Source organism: Cyanistes caeruleus, chromosome 5 (assembly GCF_971803275.1).
Source record: "Cyanistes caeruleus chromosome 5, bCyaCae1.hap1.1, whole genome shotgun sequence".
Classification (NCBI taxonomy): Eukaryota; Metazoa; Chordata; class Aves; order Passeriformes; family Paridae; genus Cyanistes; species Cyanistes caeruleus.
Window position 1 is genome coordinate 58,364,523 of NC_141705.1, and position 17,883 is coordinate 58,382,405.

Here is a 17,883-nt window from a genome sequence, read left to right on the forward strand (position 1 = left end):
TCCTTTCCTAATAATTCTGGCTTCTGAGGCTTGAAAACACAGTCTTGCTGCTCTGTTAACTTCTAAAGGGACTCCTTAGTAATTTTTCATAAATTCCTGTAAATCTGGATGGGAACATCCATCATACTATGTTGCAGTGGTCAGCAAAAGAGATGTAAACGTGGACAAATAGCACCTTGAAATTACAGTGATTCGAGACTGGAGAGGAAGCTTTCCTGGGAGGCAGGAAAGGAGGAAGGAAGACAACAGAAGGTGCTGTCACTTCACACAGTATGTGCAGGTGTATAGGAAGCTTCACCATCACTACCACCCAACGAAAAAAAACATCTTCTCGAGATTCAGGGGTCACCTCAGGTGTGCATGTCTGAAGAACCATCCATGATGTGATGTGGAAGCACACAGGGGAAACCACTCACCCCAAAAAAGGAAGGGTATCCAGTTTGTGTGCTGTATCAAGCAACTAAATTCTCAAGAAGTTGGGGAATGAGGACAGAGGTCAGCTAGTGCACAAATTGTAAGAGAAGATGTTTTCAGCAAGGGCAAACCTTTTCTATGTCCTTATAACTTTGGGAAGTTAATTTCAATTAGATTGACACTTTTGATGATAGATAGATAAATAGATTGATAGATATTACATGAAGTCTCGACTTCAATGACGCACAAGCCCTCCAGGTCTATTCAGCAGAGAGCTAAATCCTTATTGCCATCAGAAGTAGATTTAATGATCACAGAAGGAATTAATCACACCTCACACTGCCTCACTCTTCTCAGTGCACAATCTGGGCACCATATTAAGGGCCTATTTTCTTCCTTCTTTGTTTTGTTTATGAAGATAAATCAGTAAGTAGCTCTCTTCTAGTTCATCTGTGGTTTTAAGAACATTTACTCATCAGCAAAGACTTCCAAAAACCTATACAGCATTATGCCCTTTGCATGCCATAAACTCTTATTATCAGATATTAGAAACCTTTTCTCCACTTGAAGAAGTTGCTTACGAAGTCTGTAAAGGTCACTCAATATTTTTTCTTCATATTAACAACACAGAATTTTACCAACAGCAGAAAACACATAGGAAAATTTATATGTAAATATATATATTTCTTTTAAAAAAATATTTAGTCTTTCATGTTGATATTTTTTGTGTTTTCTTACCTTCTACTGCTCTCTTGAAGAAAACTTTACAGCTGCCACATGTAACCACCCCATAATGACATCCAGATGCTTCATCTCCACACACCAAACACACTTTGGAAGGTCTTGAAGATCCAGTTGATACACTTCTCAATGAAGAGCTGGAGTGAAAACAATCAAACAAAACAGCTATGAATATTTCAAATCACACCAGCCATAATAAAAAGTTCAATTAAGAACTTATAACAGGGATATTGCTCAAGGCACCTAACAATTAGGAAACCACAACTCTTTCTGCCAGTGCCTAGCTGAATACATGAATTGCTTTAATTAGTAAGTGCAATATTTTTATTGTCTGTTTTAAAACATCCTAATATATCAATGTTAATGTGAGAAGTTACCACAAGGGCAGTGGAACTTATTGGTAGCAGATGATTAAAACTGAAAATAAAAAACAAACAAACTAAACAAACCACTCAGGCAGCAACCTGGCAGCTATAAATTTTCTTTCTGCTTCTTTATTTGTTTGAAGCCTTCATATGTAAGGAGTACCTGTAAGGAAACCTCTAAGGCCATTTGATGAAGTAGTGCAGCAAGGTGGTATGTACTCCCCTGTCTGTGCTCCTGCTTACCACTGCAGTAGCCCATGAGCTTATTTCTAATACTCCTGCAATTTAGCAGCTTACTTCTGATATAGATTTGAAGCCTTTGTACATTCTGCAAGTGCAGAAGATGCTCCCATATGTGCTTGTAGGTGCCAGAAAAGCAGCACTGGAGGTTCAGAGCACCCTGAGGTTTCGTAGAGTGATGCATCTTGCAAGCCCTGCTTCAGTCATCCACCTCTGCCTTAAACTACAGGGCACCTTTAGGAAACATTTTCCACTGGCAACTCTCAAAGACAATGCTTTCCAAAACCAAGTCACATTTCCTGATCCCGTGAGTTTCCTCCCTCCCTTCTTTCCCTCATGCAATGGGCATGCTTGGAGAAACATGCCAGATCCTGAAGGAGATGAAAGTTTTGGATCCCTCCTATGTCTCCATGGGGCTGGAGACAGTATCTCCTTCTGCATGGCCTCTCTTCTCCAGGTAAACATGACCTCTTGTGTTTCTTACATGTTACCTCTCTGAACGCTGCCAAACAACTACAAAAACAATCCTGAAAGACTCCACACCAGGTGGCTCAAACTGCAGGTCACAGGCTATTTGTCCATCAGCCACTGGGAAACGAAGTCCACAAGTAGTTTTAATTCAAATGTAAGATAATGAGCTTGCTTAAGAAATCTCAACTATGAACCCTTTGCCTTTTTCCAAATTTCTAACTTCCTTTAAAGAGGTATGCAGAGGCCAAGTGATTTATCCACGGGGCACAGCTCGAATGTCACTCCAAATGAGGGACCGCAGCTCTCCTGGCCTACAGCTTTACTGCAACATCAAATCTAAATGTCTGCTTAAATGACAGTGTTCAGATGTTAATCAAAATGTTCCAAATAGTATTCCTGCTCTTGTCTGCTTGCTAGCCTGTTAGATTTACTAGTTTTAGTCCTTGTGCTATTTATGTTCTCATTACATAACATCACACTACTTGATAATTGCTAGGTGATGGCGTTAGCTCATCTGTTAAGAGAGAAAGCCTCACCAAACCCATGTTAAATAAGTTCTGCGTGCTCCAGTCACAGTCGTACCTGCACACGCTGCATTGATTTACCCTCAGGAAAAGGAACTTTCCCAGGATTTGCCAAGGCTGTGCTGGTATTCAGCTCTGATGTGTTAAGGCAAAGAACAGGATTTTCTCCCTCCAGCACGTTCCATACTGCATGAAAAAAATTAAGCCTCCCATTAAGCAAAATTCTTTGCAGAAAGACCTCAAAAAATGGTCTCTGCTTTCTAGAGAAAATGCCAATAACCTGAAAACTAACCTTGAAAATTCTCTTTCTTTCTCTGCAGATATCAGTATTTTGCCTGAGAAGGGAAACACTTCAATTCTGACATAAGACCAGAATGTCGCAGGGGATTTGTAATTTTCATGCTGTATGTTCCCATTTCTTTGTAAGACTGGCAAAAACTTTCCTAGTCTTTCTATCCTGAAAGAGGTCAGTGTATTTTTTTTAATATCTAAAAAAGAGGCAATTGTATGAGAGAGCTTTTCCTGTAGAGAAATGGAGGTTTCCAGGGTATCACAGCAGTGTGCATGATTTTTATTTTTATATATATACGCATGCACATGCTTCTCTATATATACATACTGCATATATATATGTAATTATGTATTATTTTTAGTCAAAAATAAATTGTCATGTAGGATTTGCAGAAGGTGGGAGAGCCTTTTTTTAGATATAAGCTACCCTACAAAATTGCACTTTCACAGAATTATTAGGTTAAAAAAAGTCAGCAAGACACATTAAGACACCAGTTGATCCATGACTATTATTAAATGCCTACCTAAGACGCAATCTATAGCATATTTTATACAGTGCTCCTCTCCATTAAAGACTTGAATACAAAGTATGTATTCAGCTACTCAGCCACAGCATCACAGGTGGAAGCTTAACATTCTGGAATTAGATCAAATTAACTCATTATTTTATTCAGTTTAAAAGTGGAACACGTTAAAACACAAAGGAGGCATTTTCATTCTTAACAGGAGTATCAAACATGGAGTTTTTCTCAAACACTTTACAGTAAAGAAACATTGAAATTTGCTGTTGGTACTTCAATCTCCTCCAACTTGTGCCAGCTCTGGCTATGACTGTCTTCAATGAACAATGTTTGGCTTGTTTTTAAAAATCTCTTATGTGGTCGTTCACCCATGCTATACCAGAGTATTTGCCAATTCAAAATGCTGTCGTAATACCTCACTCAAAGGTAAAGTGGTGCAAACAATAAAAGCCAAAATTTTGAGCCCCAAAATGTCCTCAAATCACAAGCTAAACCTCAGGATAACTTGCTCTCTCTATGGAAGCTTTCCTTCCCGAACAAGGCACACACAGATGGTTGTACCTTTTCCTCCTAAATCTCTCTCTTTTCAGACTGTCATCCTTTTCTTTAGTGACCATTGTGAGCAAGGTCTGACTGATGAGGAACCTAGCCCTCGGCCTTTATTTCAAGGCCAGACATCCAGTGATGATGACATAAAAAGGCACTCAATTTACTCATCACTTTTATTTAACTGATTATTTTCATTAATCATTATAGCTCTTTATTCTATAATATGCACAGGCATAAAAACTACACTAAGCCCCCCTTTCTGAAATTACTTCTCATGCATGCTCCAAGTTAAATCTTTCCACTTTGCATTAATTTTCCACAGCAACATGCCATAAATTTTTGCCCAGTAAAAATGCCTAATGTAAAGTAGCATGTGGGAAAAGTTACAGGAAGGTAACACTTAATAAGCAAAATATCAGTGTTAAATTCAGTTGATTATAACAGAGATATCTACATTAATTTAATTTCTGCTCTTTTTTTGGAGCTCAGTTTGATTTTTTTGCTCCAGATGAGAAGTTTAGTTAGAATACTCCAAGTTACTTATGCAACAAGTCATTCTCTCTTTTGGAATATCCAAGAATTGTCCATGTAAGAATGAATACCATAAAAAAAGATTAGAAACTTTATAATTGACTCCCTGGAGAGTAATTAGCCTAGTGCCAAATATCTATTTGAATGACATGCTAAATCTAATGGCATATGTGGGCCACAGCAGGTTTCAGTCTTAAAATTCAGATTGAGTGAAAACACTGTATTTACACAAAACCAAATCAGAGCCTAAACCCTATTGCTCTGATATTTAACATGGGTTTTTAAAAACTTCTACACAATGGACTCCTGTTGAGCCTGGACATCCCTTGTGGGTGGCGAGCTAGTTTCTATATAAACTCCTAGTTGAAAACTCCAGAAATATGAAATAGTGCCATAGAGCTGGCTACTCATTCCCATTTTCAGAAGCCATAGGTTGATTAGGTGCTCTTGCTTTCATGCCTCTCTCATTATTTCTAATACAAAGACAAGAATAGGCAAACACTCCCACACCCCCTCAGGATTCAAGGAGAGGAGATCTACCAGAGCATACATATTTTATCCCAACGCTGTTACAGCCAAGGGCAGCATGAAGAGTTTAACAATGCCAAATGTATATCCTAAATGATTTGTAAAATGGTTGCTTCAATGGCTTCAGTAACATTTGTCACGTTGTAGGGTACGTGATTAAGAATAAGCCTGATTTATTATCCCTAACAGTGCAAATGCTGGCAGTTAAATGTTGACCTTGACTAGCCATTGCCATCAAGCTCATTTGTGTCTCTCGGAGTTGGCTTTAGTAATAGTTATATGGAGAATTAATTAGAAATAACAGATTTTGTAAAGAAGAGTCAATAAACCCACAGATAATCCAGCATTTAAAAAGCTGATTATATAGGTTATTATGCTTTTCACACCAGATGTCATACAGGAGCACAGTTGAAACAAATGATGCCTCTCTGATGATAAAATGAAGCACTCCAAAGAAGCATAAGCCACAATATGAATTCCAAAGTCATTTGTTCCAAGTGCTTTTATTATTATGAGATCTAGATGAGTCCTTTTTAAGTCCACGTCATTGACTTTTTAAAATTGAAATTTTCTGGCAGTAAAACAAACAGAAGGAACTCGGGTATGCCTCAGTAAATAAAGGTATGCAAAAACAAAGGTAAAAAGAATTTGAGATTATAGAATCATATTTTTACCACAAGAAGAAATAAAAACTAACTGTAAGAGGAAGAATAATCAGGATATTCAAGATGCAGAGGTTGCCAGCACCTTACTTCTACCCTCTCTCCTCATTTCTGAAGGGGCATAACCTTCAGCTGGATCATCTTCTACTGGGAATTAGCACATAAGAACATGATAGTCCACTCTGCACTTTCAAATATTGAAACTAACCTTCCTGTGGCCCAAAACAAGAGCTGGGTATTTCAGTGGTATTTCACATCTCTCCCAGTACCTTCCTTTCTCTAACTCATTGTTCCCTCAGCCATCACAGTAGACACCACAGACACCATCTCCTCTTCACACTGCCTCCATTATTTTTCTGCATGTCCACATAGTAGCAATAATTCCACTGCCCAAGCTAACTCTATTACTCCTTAAGAAAGCAACATGCTGGTATAAAACTGCGCAGTAGATTATTTATTAAACCAATTTGCTCCACAATGATGGTAGTCATGACCTCCCCCAGTGCCATGTATCATCTCCCAGGTTTTGCTCCATGCTGCCCGCTTTAATTGTCAATACTGATGTTTGACCAGCATCAGTTTCTGTTGTATAACCCGAATTTTTAAAGAGCTTCACTGTGGGAAGGAACACTGGCTCTCTCCTATAACTACTTGAATAAAGCAGATTAGCAGACTGGAAAATGGTATTTCTTAAATGTCAGAGTATATAAACCAATCTTCTTGTCAGCAGACCAAGAAAGCAGAGAGGAGTGAAAAGGTGCAGAGATGAAATGATCAGAATTTTGGAAGAGAAGGCAGTCACGTGGGACCTCAGGAACGCTGAGCTAAGGAAGAACTGCTGGAGCCCAACCACTCCTGAGCCTCAGCAACAACACTCCTAGGGCAGGCAGAGCAACATTTACCCTCTTTGAGGGTATATTTTAAAGAAATTTAAAAAAATCAAAACAACCGAACAATAAACCCCAACAAAGGGAATTCAGGAGCTGTGATATTACATTTAAATTAGTGGTCAGTCTCAATTGTTTGTTTAGTTTTTAGGGTTTTTTTAAGCTGATTCTTTCTAAAAGACAGAAACTTGTCTTCTATTCCAAGACAGAAACCCTTAAATTCTTTGAACTTCAAACACTACAACCTTTTTTAATCTTAAGAAATGCTTAGTATGATGGAACATGTAGGAATTAGAAGGGAAGTGCATTTAGTTAAGTAAAAGCAAACTGAGAACTTGGATGGTGCTTTTCCTCGGCAACTCCAGCTTTCACTTCAAGTTACTTTATTTAGCAACGCCTAAGGGTCACACATCACACTTTCATACCTGGATCTTAATTATGATAACAAGCAAACTCTGACATGCACCAATAGAAAAGGTTCTGACCTTTTTTCCAAGCCCCACCAAATCTAAAAAGATGCACTCAGGATTTTAAAAAAAAGCATTTAAGTTGCAATGTTTATTTGGCAAATAGAATCTGATGTGTTCTGTGCCACAGTCAAAGTGAACAGGTTCCTGTATTTAGCTTAACCTTAAGGCATATGTTGATTTTACAAAATGAAGCAAGTGTGCCATGCTCCTTCAGTTCCCATTTACCTTAGTGGATGCTGACAGGACTCAGCATTTTCCTCCATCCAGCTGTAAACCTTGATTTTTCCTTGACCTTCTCTACATAAATATTTTGGTAGCAACTATAGTCGGTAATCCAAATTTTACCCCAAAATAATCAGCTGACTCCAGAAAAATATAAACTTAAGCATCAACAAAAGTGTGTTCTGATGGACTGAAACTGAGGAGCACCTGTTTCCTAGGGAAATAAATCTAATTTTTACCCAGAGATTTAGTGATCAGAGAAGTGTAACATCCTCCAACTTTTCTTATGCAATGCACTTTTCTCCTCTAAACTGCTGTCACAACCTAGCAAGACACAACTGCCCCAGGGAAATAGAACTTCCTTGCTCTGCAGGTTTTTTAGTACATAGATATAGTTATCTACTGAAATTGAATGGTTAACCTAGAGGGGGAGTTTCCTATCAGGATTAAGCCTTTGGCTTTGGAAAGCAGAGAACCCCGGTAAGCCTAACAATGCATTTACTCTAACTTTTCATATTTGGCGCATTTATAGAATTAGTGCAGTTTAAATGCATGCAAAGCTGGTGTTTGTGCTGCTGATTATAAATTGCTATGTATAGCAAGATAAGGCAGGAACAGTTTATCTGGAAAATTATCTGGTTAATTATTGAAAGTCTGTTTGAGGGGGGCAGGGAGTATGTTTAACTCTTTCTTTTCCTGCACCTGCTCAACTACCCTAACTAGGAGGAGACACACAGCTTGGAAAATCCAATTTTTCATAGCACCATCCCATTTTCCACTGCTGATAACTATGTGAGCCATTATGCACCCTGGTAACTCTCCTACCAGGGCACAGTAGTGTTTACCTGGTGAGGCTCTGCTGCCTTCTCAGTCAGAAACATTTTAAAGCTGCATAAAATGCCATGATTCAAGTGAGGCTCACCTGCTGATGAAGGCACCAGTGGGAAATCATAACCATGAGGAATTTCAGGCAAGACAAGACTGCACGGGCATATCGCTCTGCTACTAAAGGCTTCTGAGACAAAGAAAACTGAATGAGCATGGGAGGAAAATACACAAAGAAGGCAAATGCAGGGAGATGCTACCTGTAATAAAAGCATCTCTTTAAAAAGCCTCCTCTTTTTAAAAGTAGCCTCACAATTTTAGTTGAAGTTCTTCCCTCAGAGTCTAAACAAGCAACTCCTAAAAATACCTTCCTTTGTTTGAAAGCTTATTTTATGAAACCCTTATTACAGCAACCTGGAATGACATTGATGGCCAGAGTATTGACTGTTAATGACCTTAAGAAATGTCATTCTGTTGCAGACAAAAATCTACCGGATACGTCTGGCAATGGTTTGGCCCCAAAAGTCCTAAAAGAATAACTATATTAAAAATATTAGTTTACAACAGAAGCAGCTTGGTCCAGTTGGACATACTTTCCTATTGCCAACTGTTTGCTTTGACTTCTGAGTGCATGACATGCTTACAGAGAAAGCTACTACACCATTAATACCCTAACCACAACATAAAAAGTTTACAAGAGTTCCATAATCAAATAATTTTTTTTCAAAATTAAATTATTTTATAATAGCAAAAAAGTAAACTGAACTGCCATCCACTGTCTACTGGGGATTAAAATACCACAATAGAAAAACCTCCAGAGCAACCATGAAACCATAGGGAAAAAATGCACCAAAGCCCAAAAAAAGGTTACCATGGGAACAAAGGCTATTTTCCAACTTGTCACATAATAGCCCCAGTATGGCAGACCTTTACTCATAAGAGCAATCCCACAGGCTTAGGAAGGAAACATGTATAATTATTGCTTGATCTGAAAAAGTCTAAGAAGAGAATGGAGTGGGGGGTTTGGCCTTTTAACTCCCTTATATGCCTCCCTCCCCCTTATCCACCAAGACAAAATTAGGGTGGGTGTTGAAAGCGTGTTGGAATTACACCACTAGTGTCTGCTGTATTAAAATATCACACAGGAACAGAAAAGAGAAGTAGGAAGGTCTGCACACCAATCTAAACTTCATAAACAGGATGTAAGGGAGAATGAGAAGCAACAGGCAAGCTCACAGTATAAATCAGTATGAGGTACCAACACAGAACTCAGCGCTGCGACTCAAGCCCATGAGTCTATCAGAGAAGTTCCTGACAGTAACAGACCGGAGTATCTTGCAAGATGCAGGGAGTTCTGTGCACATTTGTAAAAGGAAGATTGAAAAAATAAATAATCCCCCTAAAATGATCTCACTAATCAAAAAGTAATAATCCTTAATAACATTAGGCACAGTACTTATATTTTACTGGAAGTTTCCAGCTTGGCACTGGCTTCAGATGGTACACTGAGAATCAAACTCCAGCTTTACCACTATCTGTGATTAACAGATATTGTAAAAGACTAATAGTCACATTATTTTAAAACATCCTCTGTCAATGTTTAAAACCACTATTTGAAATAATGATGACTTCCTTTTCACTAACGTTTTTCCATTTTTTGGAAATTCAACCTGTTCATGGCGTTCTAATGCACATCACTATTACCTGACACATAAAATAGGATGATTCCTGCAGCTCTAGGTATATAGATATAGAGGTAGTTTGTAAACTTGTTTTTTCCACCCTCCTGGTGGAAACCAAACCAATGGCCCAAACCAAACGTCTTCCTAAATCTAGAAGGTAGAGTTTCCACATGTACATTTAGTAATCCTGTCTTGCCTAAAGAATCACTTTCCTTCCCAGTCTGGCTCTCAGTAGAGCATGCTTAGCAACAGTTTGCAATTGGATCCCCTCCAGTAATCATGCTCCCAGTCCAACCTGTGAATTTTGTTACAGGTGAAACAGCCTTCTCAGGCTTTGTGTATGTTTTTAAAAATGGTGATGATTAGCAGAACACACAGCAAGCAGCAGCTCCAGTTCAGACAGGGACATCACTTCCCACTTGTCCCACCTCCACTTACAGTGACAGTTTGCAGAGATCCTTACTCTTATATTTACCCCAAGGTAAGTTCACTCCTGTTGGTGGTGATATTGTTGACTGCCACATTTATTTGCACACTTCAAGTTCCTCTGTTTTTCCTTGCCTGTTGTTTATGTGGAGGGTCAGGCAGTGTGAGCCAAAAGAGAGGTATGTAACAGCCCAATTTTCCATCCTACTCCTGTAGAAGGAATGCAGATATTCTTTCCATACTTCTTCCTAATTTAGAAAGTCAGGTAAGTTGACAATGGACAGGGTGGAGGGAAGAGAAAAGCAAGTCATGCGTCTTTGTAGTGCCTTCCTCTCTTCACTTGCTTGCAAAGGGGCTTGTCTTGAAATGGACACAGAGAAAAAGATGGTTTAAACTCATCATCACCAGTTAGAAAGTCACTGCATGCTTGCACCCTCAAGAGCAATCAGGAAGACAATATTGCCAGAGCATCTGATCCCATACTCCAGCACGTGTGCAAATAACCTGCATGTGTGCAAATGCACCCACCACACTCATGCTGCACAGCCTTCAGAGTGACTTACAATTTTCAATTTCACATAACCCCTGGACTTATATATAATTATTCCTATTTTGGGTATCTGGAAACCATGACAGAGGAATGGTTTAGGTGATAAAACAGAATAGCATCAGATCCAAAATGCAGTTATTCAAACTTCAGCACAAAAGCAAAGAATTTTGAGCAGAAGTACTACTGAATCTTGGAAATTTTAAAAACTAGATGCACAGTTAACATTCCAGAATCCCTATTAATATCAACAATAATTACATAATAGGAAACCTCTGCTCCCATTAACTCAATAAAAAAAATACTGATAGCTTGTTGAAGGTAAAATCAATGGCATGTGTTTTAAAAAATATTCCAAACTCCAAGTCCTTTCAACTCCCCTTTCTCTATTTTCACAGCAAGTATAACCACTGACATGTAATACAGCTATACTGTATTAAGTAACCATAAATTTTAACTTTTAAATCAATTAAAATACTCCTCCATTATATGTCAGAGTGACAAGTAATAGCCTGCTGAGTGCCATGGAAAATTTTGGTCAAATAGCAGATGAGGGCTGCAATCATTGACTGATACCTAGAGCAAAGGCTTTTGGTAATTCTCCCACAAGAAATCACAATTGCTGACAAAAGTTCAAATTTGTCTTGACAGGATTGTCAAGGCAAACTAGAAACGTTCACAATTGCAAGTCAAAGAATTCATTTTTATTCAGCTGAAATTCACTCTACTGCTCACATACTAATGATACACAGGACTGTACCTACCACACTCTCCAGCTGAGTAGCTGAAACCCAGCTAGCAAAGACTAAAGGAAAATGGAGCACTAAGCAAAACACAGGAGAGTTATGTACTACAACTAACACAGCCCCAGTTCATCTCCTAAATCCTCTGCTACATACTGCCAGAACTCCCTTGCAATGTATAGCAGGCCTTGACGTTGGAAGGCAGCTTGCATTTAACTTCAGTGGAAATAAGAGCAGGTACAATAATTAAAAATTCCACCATCCCTCCCATTTCAGGAAAAGGATGTTTAACTGTTTATGCATAAAAGTACACTACTGAAGAGGCAGACAGAGAGTTTATGAGTATTTATGTGTAACTAAGTGCTTATGCATAAATTTACACAAGTTATATAGAAATCAAGGTGTATTACCATTACTTGCTAATCCATCACCCCCCGAGAGCTCACTAACGTAGCCTGTTTGTGGCACAGACTTTCAATTTGCTTTAGCAAGGACTGCAACGTTTGCATTCATTGTTATACCACAAATATTACTCACTGACACAACAGGTCCCACACAGAGCCAATTAAAACCAAAGAACCTGGTGACACATTCTTTGCTTCATTAAGCAGCATCATCAAATCACTGAATGGATTGGGTTGTAAGGGACCTTGGGACTCATCTAGTGCCAACCCCCTGCCATGGGCAAGGGCACCTTCCACTTGACCACGTTGCTCAAACCCCCATTTAACCTGGCTTTGAATTTCTGCCTATTCTAAAACAATCTGCTTTCCCTCCCCCTCCTGTAGCCACCCAAATTATTTCTGTTAAAAACAGGTGTGCAATATGCAGAATAAGCACTTGGAGAAGAAAGATGACTCAACAAAGAGTAAGCTTTGAGCACACATGGTTTCAAACACTGCAGCACTCAGAGTGTAACTCAGTTTTATCACACAGCTCTAGGATCCAAGAAGTCCCCATCTGCACACCTTCAGGCTTCAGACCACTTCACCCCATGCAGCTCCTGGCGTGGGAGCCCACTGCTGTCACAAAGCAGTAAGAGACCTAGAGCTTCCTACTTCTATATTTACTTTTCATGTTCCTAAATAACATACACAAAATGAAGAGTAGAGCTCCACAGTATATGTAAATGCTTTGCTAATTTTAAAAATAATTAAGTTGTCATTCAGGAGCAAGAATAACAAAACCTTGTTTCCCAGGTATTTCTCCTTCCTGCTTGCAACGTTTAATAGGAGAAAAATGCTAACTAGCCCCTTTCCTCTAGTGGGGGCACTAATTGGGTGCCTTTCCTCCTCCCAGTCACTTCTTTTAATGGAACTGGTAAGAGATAACAGCTAAAATGGAATAGCTGTAATAGCTACCCACTGTCAAATTTAGTTGGAGTTGGCTGACATTCAAAACTTATTAGGTGGGAGCACAGAGACAGCTCAGTTACATAAAGATCTCTTTAGGCTCTGTCTGGGGGTCTGCTGGACTTGCTACTGTAAACCAGGAACTTTTTGCAGCATGTTATCAGATACTCATCTGATTTACCTATTCTTGTTTGTTTTCCCCAAATAAAGTGTTCTAGTTTTGCACTTGCCTATAGATGTCTAGTTATTGAGTTTGCAAAAGCTTGACCACACTGGAGAGTGCTGTTGTCTTTTCTGCGGTTTTGGACTCCAAATGAGGACTTTCCTTGAAGACATCCTTGCAATGGTTCCTGGACTTGCCTCCAAGCAGCTTTAGGCAACACTGTCCACACCTTCCCTCGAAAATGTGTATCTGTGCTCCTGTGTCTACAAAAACAGTGTTTCTAAGCTGCTTAAACACACTTGTAAGAACTTGCCAAAACCTTTTCCAAGCTTTTTACACCAGCAAGGACTCAGAGACAGTCCAAGAGGAACTTGCTAATGCTTGGGAGAAGCGAGGCTATTATCCAAATTTCACAGTCATACAGCGGAATTTTAATAAAAGTAAATGCATACCAAGCACTTGTTTGAAGTTCAACGCTTCTTTCATTCCAGAAACGCTGCTTTAATCTCACAAATGCTGCTCTGCCTTTTGTTACCCTTGCTGGTGACTGTGTTGTCAAGCGCAGCAGCGCTCTGGCAACTTGCTGCAGGAGCAGCACAAATTGCCTACAAATGTCAAGCCCATGAATGTCTCCCAGCAGAGCCAGGCTGAAGCAGTACCTCAAGTTTGCCTCACACAAGTGCTCAGGACAAGGTGTTTGGCAGAATAACGTGGAGAGTCAGTCCCTCCTGCTCTCAGCCCTTCAGGAACCAATAGTGGTGGCCGGCAGAGAGCGGCAGGGTGCGGGTTATCAGCTGCTCAACCTTGGACTTGATACAAAAAGTTGGAAATTCCCCCAACCCTGAGACACAGGGTGCAGTTTACCCTGCCACAGTCACCAAACAGGCCAAGAAGCAGCCCTGCCTACAAAATACCAAGGTGGATCAGGGCAAGGACGAAGCCTTGCGTCCCTCTCAAGGAGGAAAGCTGTGATGTTTTTCCCTGACTGAAAGCACACACCAGAGCTGCCAACTCAAGGGCTTGCCCAAACAGCTGAATTTTGCTGAAGCCTAAAGAAACCCTTGAGATGAATGGTATTACAGGTTTTGGTTTGTTTGACAAAGGAAATATACAGGCCTTTATTCTCGGCTTTTCTGAGATTTCCTTGGTTAAAAAATTCACTAACTGTTCCTCAACCAAACTAAACCTCCAGTCAGGTGACCATTATTCCAGCAGAGGTAGAAGTTTCCTTTTCCTGCAAGAAGTGAATGAATACACTGTTTTCCAAGGCATGAGCTCTACTCTTTTTGTAGAGTTGAATCTCTGCATGACTGAACTCCTGTAGAATCATCTGCTTGTCCTTGATGCCGGCAAACAGTCATGCCTTTGTCAGGCCAGGTGGTGCTCTCTGACCAGAAGTAGCACAAGTGCCTACTGCTCTTCTCTGTAGTAATAGACTGTGTAGACTGACAGGACAGACAGAAGACCTTGTGCTGTTTTGCTGCCTGCTGGTCTTGGCTGGGTAGGTTGGAAAACTTAATTTAATGTTGCATTAAAGATGCTAGAAATTTTAATAAACTGGTGAAGTGTCACTTCATTGATTTGACCTTTCCTTGTTGCTGGTTCTCAGCATTTGACCATCTTGACTATGGCCTGATGCAATACCACTGAATTTACAGCCACAGACCTTCATATCTGTTCTTACACCTTTACTGCCCTTAGTTTCAGCTTAAACCAATGGCAAAACCGATTGCCCCTAATTTTTGCTGGAACTGCACACGCAGCCACAACAAATTCCAATTCTCAGTGGCCACAGTGGAAGCAGAGCTGGTAAACATCTCTGTGAGAGGTCCTTAGAAACACTGGTCCCACCTGGCAGCAGAAGGTATAACAACTGCACAAAAATTTAGGGAAAGAACTGAACAACAGTAGTTTTCATAAATATTGTAGATGCTGCTTAAAGCACAACCCACAAATAATGCAACTGCCCATGCTTCTTAAGGCATTTAGCATCTATTTTAAAGTTACTATGGTTGCATGAAAAGAGAAAAAAACCCACCCAACAAACTATGACACGAAGAGAGTCTAAGTCCATGAATGAATATTGATAAACTGCTGATCGTGATGCACCATAATTATTCTTAGAGCATGAGGTCACAATCCTAAATTATGAAACTGCTGAAATAATATTTTTAAAGTTTCATCTTTCCCTTATGCATAAAAGTCTCTGCTAAGCCTGCAAAATCTTGACCTCAAATGTAAGGACATTATGCTACTTTAATAAATTATATAGAAGGCTTGACTTGTGATCAAGAAAATATTAAGGCTTGGGTGATTATATTTTACATTATTTCTTTACTCATTAAACCTGAAGAGCTTTCATTTAGGAATAGAGTAATTCAATTCACTGACATATTATTAACAAAACATGATATACATATTTAAATTCCAGTGCTATGAAAGAGATGACAGGGATAAACGGGACAGTTGAAATCCAGGTGATAAAGAAGAAAACCAGAACCTTATACATAAAGAAAAGGCTTCAACATTTTAACTTAGCCCAAATTTATTCTAATCAGCATTGTGCCTTGAAAAAAAAGTTTACAGAAAAAAAAATATGGATTACTTTGGATACTGTTGTCTTAAGCAAATGCACTTCAGCTCTATACTTAGAACTAGATGGCAAATTTTGTCTGTGTCCCCTATTCCTATTGAAAATTTGACATCTTGCTCCTGTTGCTGATAAGGCAGCAGTGACCAGTCTGCACGAATGAGAGTTCCCCACCAAGTCTGTTACTCAAGTGCACAAGTGCAGCTATGGCTCCAATTAACTATTTATGAGCTGTTCCACTGCTCTAGAAAAAATGCACTATCAGAAAAAACCCTGCTCATTAGAAAGCAGCCTGTTAAGGTATTTTTAAATATAACAGTGCAATTTCAGTAGACACATGCACATTACTTTTTAAGGAGTAAAGGAACCAAAGCATTTTCCTCTGGAGCTGAGTGGTTTAAAATTTTAATGAAGAAAGGATTTAGGATTTTATTGTAAGAAACAATGTCTCATAGACAGAAATGTGGTTAAGATAATTCTGCAAACCTTTCTCATTATATTATTTCTGTGCCCTTTTACCCTAGGCAAGCATAAACTTCCAATAAGTCTGAAGACTGTCAGGGAAAAAAGGGACTGGATGCTGCTTCCAGGTGATTCCTCCTGTAAGGGAATCTCTGCCACAGCTTCCCTTTTATATCCACAACACTACTGGAAATAACTGCACTCCGAAGCTGAAATTCCTCTCTCAAATGGAGCCAAATTTAAATAATTTAGGTGAATTAAGTGGTAAGATTATTCTCTTCTGATTATGCTAAGCAGATGGGGAGATGTGGGAGAGAATATGGCAAACCTGTCCTGATCAACCAACACTATCAACCACTCTAAACTCTTGAGAGTGCTCTTGAGGTGCTCTGGCTGCTACTGAGAGCATAGAAAGATTATATCCAGGACTTTCATGTTCTACAGTCCTCAAGTCTTTCAAGAAATTCACACACGTAAAACAATCACTACTACCTTAAGCTGTGTCCTTCATTCCCACTTTTCTGCAATTTCTTTATTCAAAGCACCCCAGAAGACACATTATCTAATGCTCCACCAGGCAGAGGTATTTTGGACAAATCACAGAAAATACTTCATAACTGAATTATCAGATTGATGGGTGACACCAAAGCACGACCTGTCAAACTGTTACTGAACTTCACCTTCTAAATTACTGTCTACCCAGCTGTTTCAAATGCATGTCACTTTGTTAGTCCAAATGAGCTTGTAAGCTTAAAATACTCCTGCATCCCACTCACTTGTTCCTGGAAGGTAACGTGATGGAGCCCATCTGAAATTCAGTCTGGCATGTTTACCTGTCTCAAGCCCTCCCTTTACTTTGCAGCATCCTCCCCCGCTGCTGCAAGTCCATCAAAACAACATTTTCCTGCAACAAAGCACGTGAAAAACCATCACCTGCACGAGGACACGTTACACAGAGAAAATACTAAGTGAAAAACCTTGCTGTAAATTGCTGACACCTTGATGTTAGCTTACTGCTCACACTTGATCTTAACATTCACCCACCCACATGTCCAGATCTCCGAGGATGATTCGAGGGGTGCAACACCTCACCAGTTGACTTCTGTGTATTAATGTTGACAGCCCAACAAACCCTCTTTTCCCTCTCTCTCTCTCACCTCTCTTCTCTATGTCCTCATAAACAATACCACCTAAATATAAAATGATATGTGAGAACAAGAAAGGGCAATAGTGAGACTTAGCCCAGCAGCAGAGCCAAAGTGTGACATCTTCAGCTGCTGCATGCTGCTAACTCTGATCCTGTTAGGGCCAACTTCAAAACTGTCTCAGATTAGAAACAGAAACACAGCTCTGAGCTGCTCCAGAGTTTTGTTTTAGTTCACTGCCAGCCTGCTGAGGGGAGCTAACAGAGAAGAGGACAAACGACATTCATGAAGAATAATGATCCTCCCACACCACAAACTGCCTAATTCTCTACAAGGAATGTATATGAAACATGTATATGCATAATAAAGAAAAACAGAATGAAACAACAACAACAACAACAACAACAATAATAATAATAATAATAATAATTTGCTCTTGGTTTTCCTAGTAAGACAAAATCAGTGTTGAGTGGTGTGATCAGCACCTTAGCATACTACCATTGATACAGTTTTTCTTTTCCCATATTTTCTA

At 39.4% G+C, this 17,883-nt stretch overlaps 1 protein-coding gene across 8 annotated transcripts in view; it reads right to left on the minus strand.

Moving 5' to 3' along the window:
• Positions 1–17,883, minus strand: part of NR3C2 (nuclear receptor subfamily 3 group C member 2) — a 190,647-nt gene that overhangs the window by 78,480 nt on the left and 94,284 nt on the right. For all 8 annotated transcript variants that reach the window (XM_086889405.1, XM_086889407.1, XM_086889404.1 and 5 more), the window contains one exon: positions 1,153–1,292. In XM_086889405.1, coding sequence (XP_086745531.1) covers positions 1,153–1,292 — 140 coding nt within the window. The remainder of the gene's footprint in view (positions 1–1,152; positions 1,293–17,883) is intronic.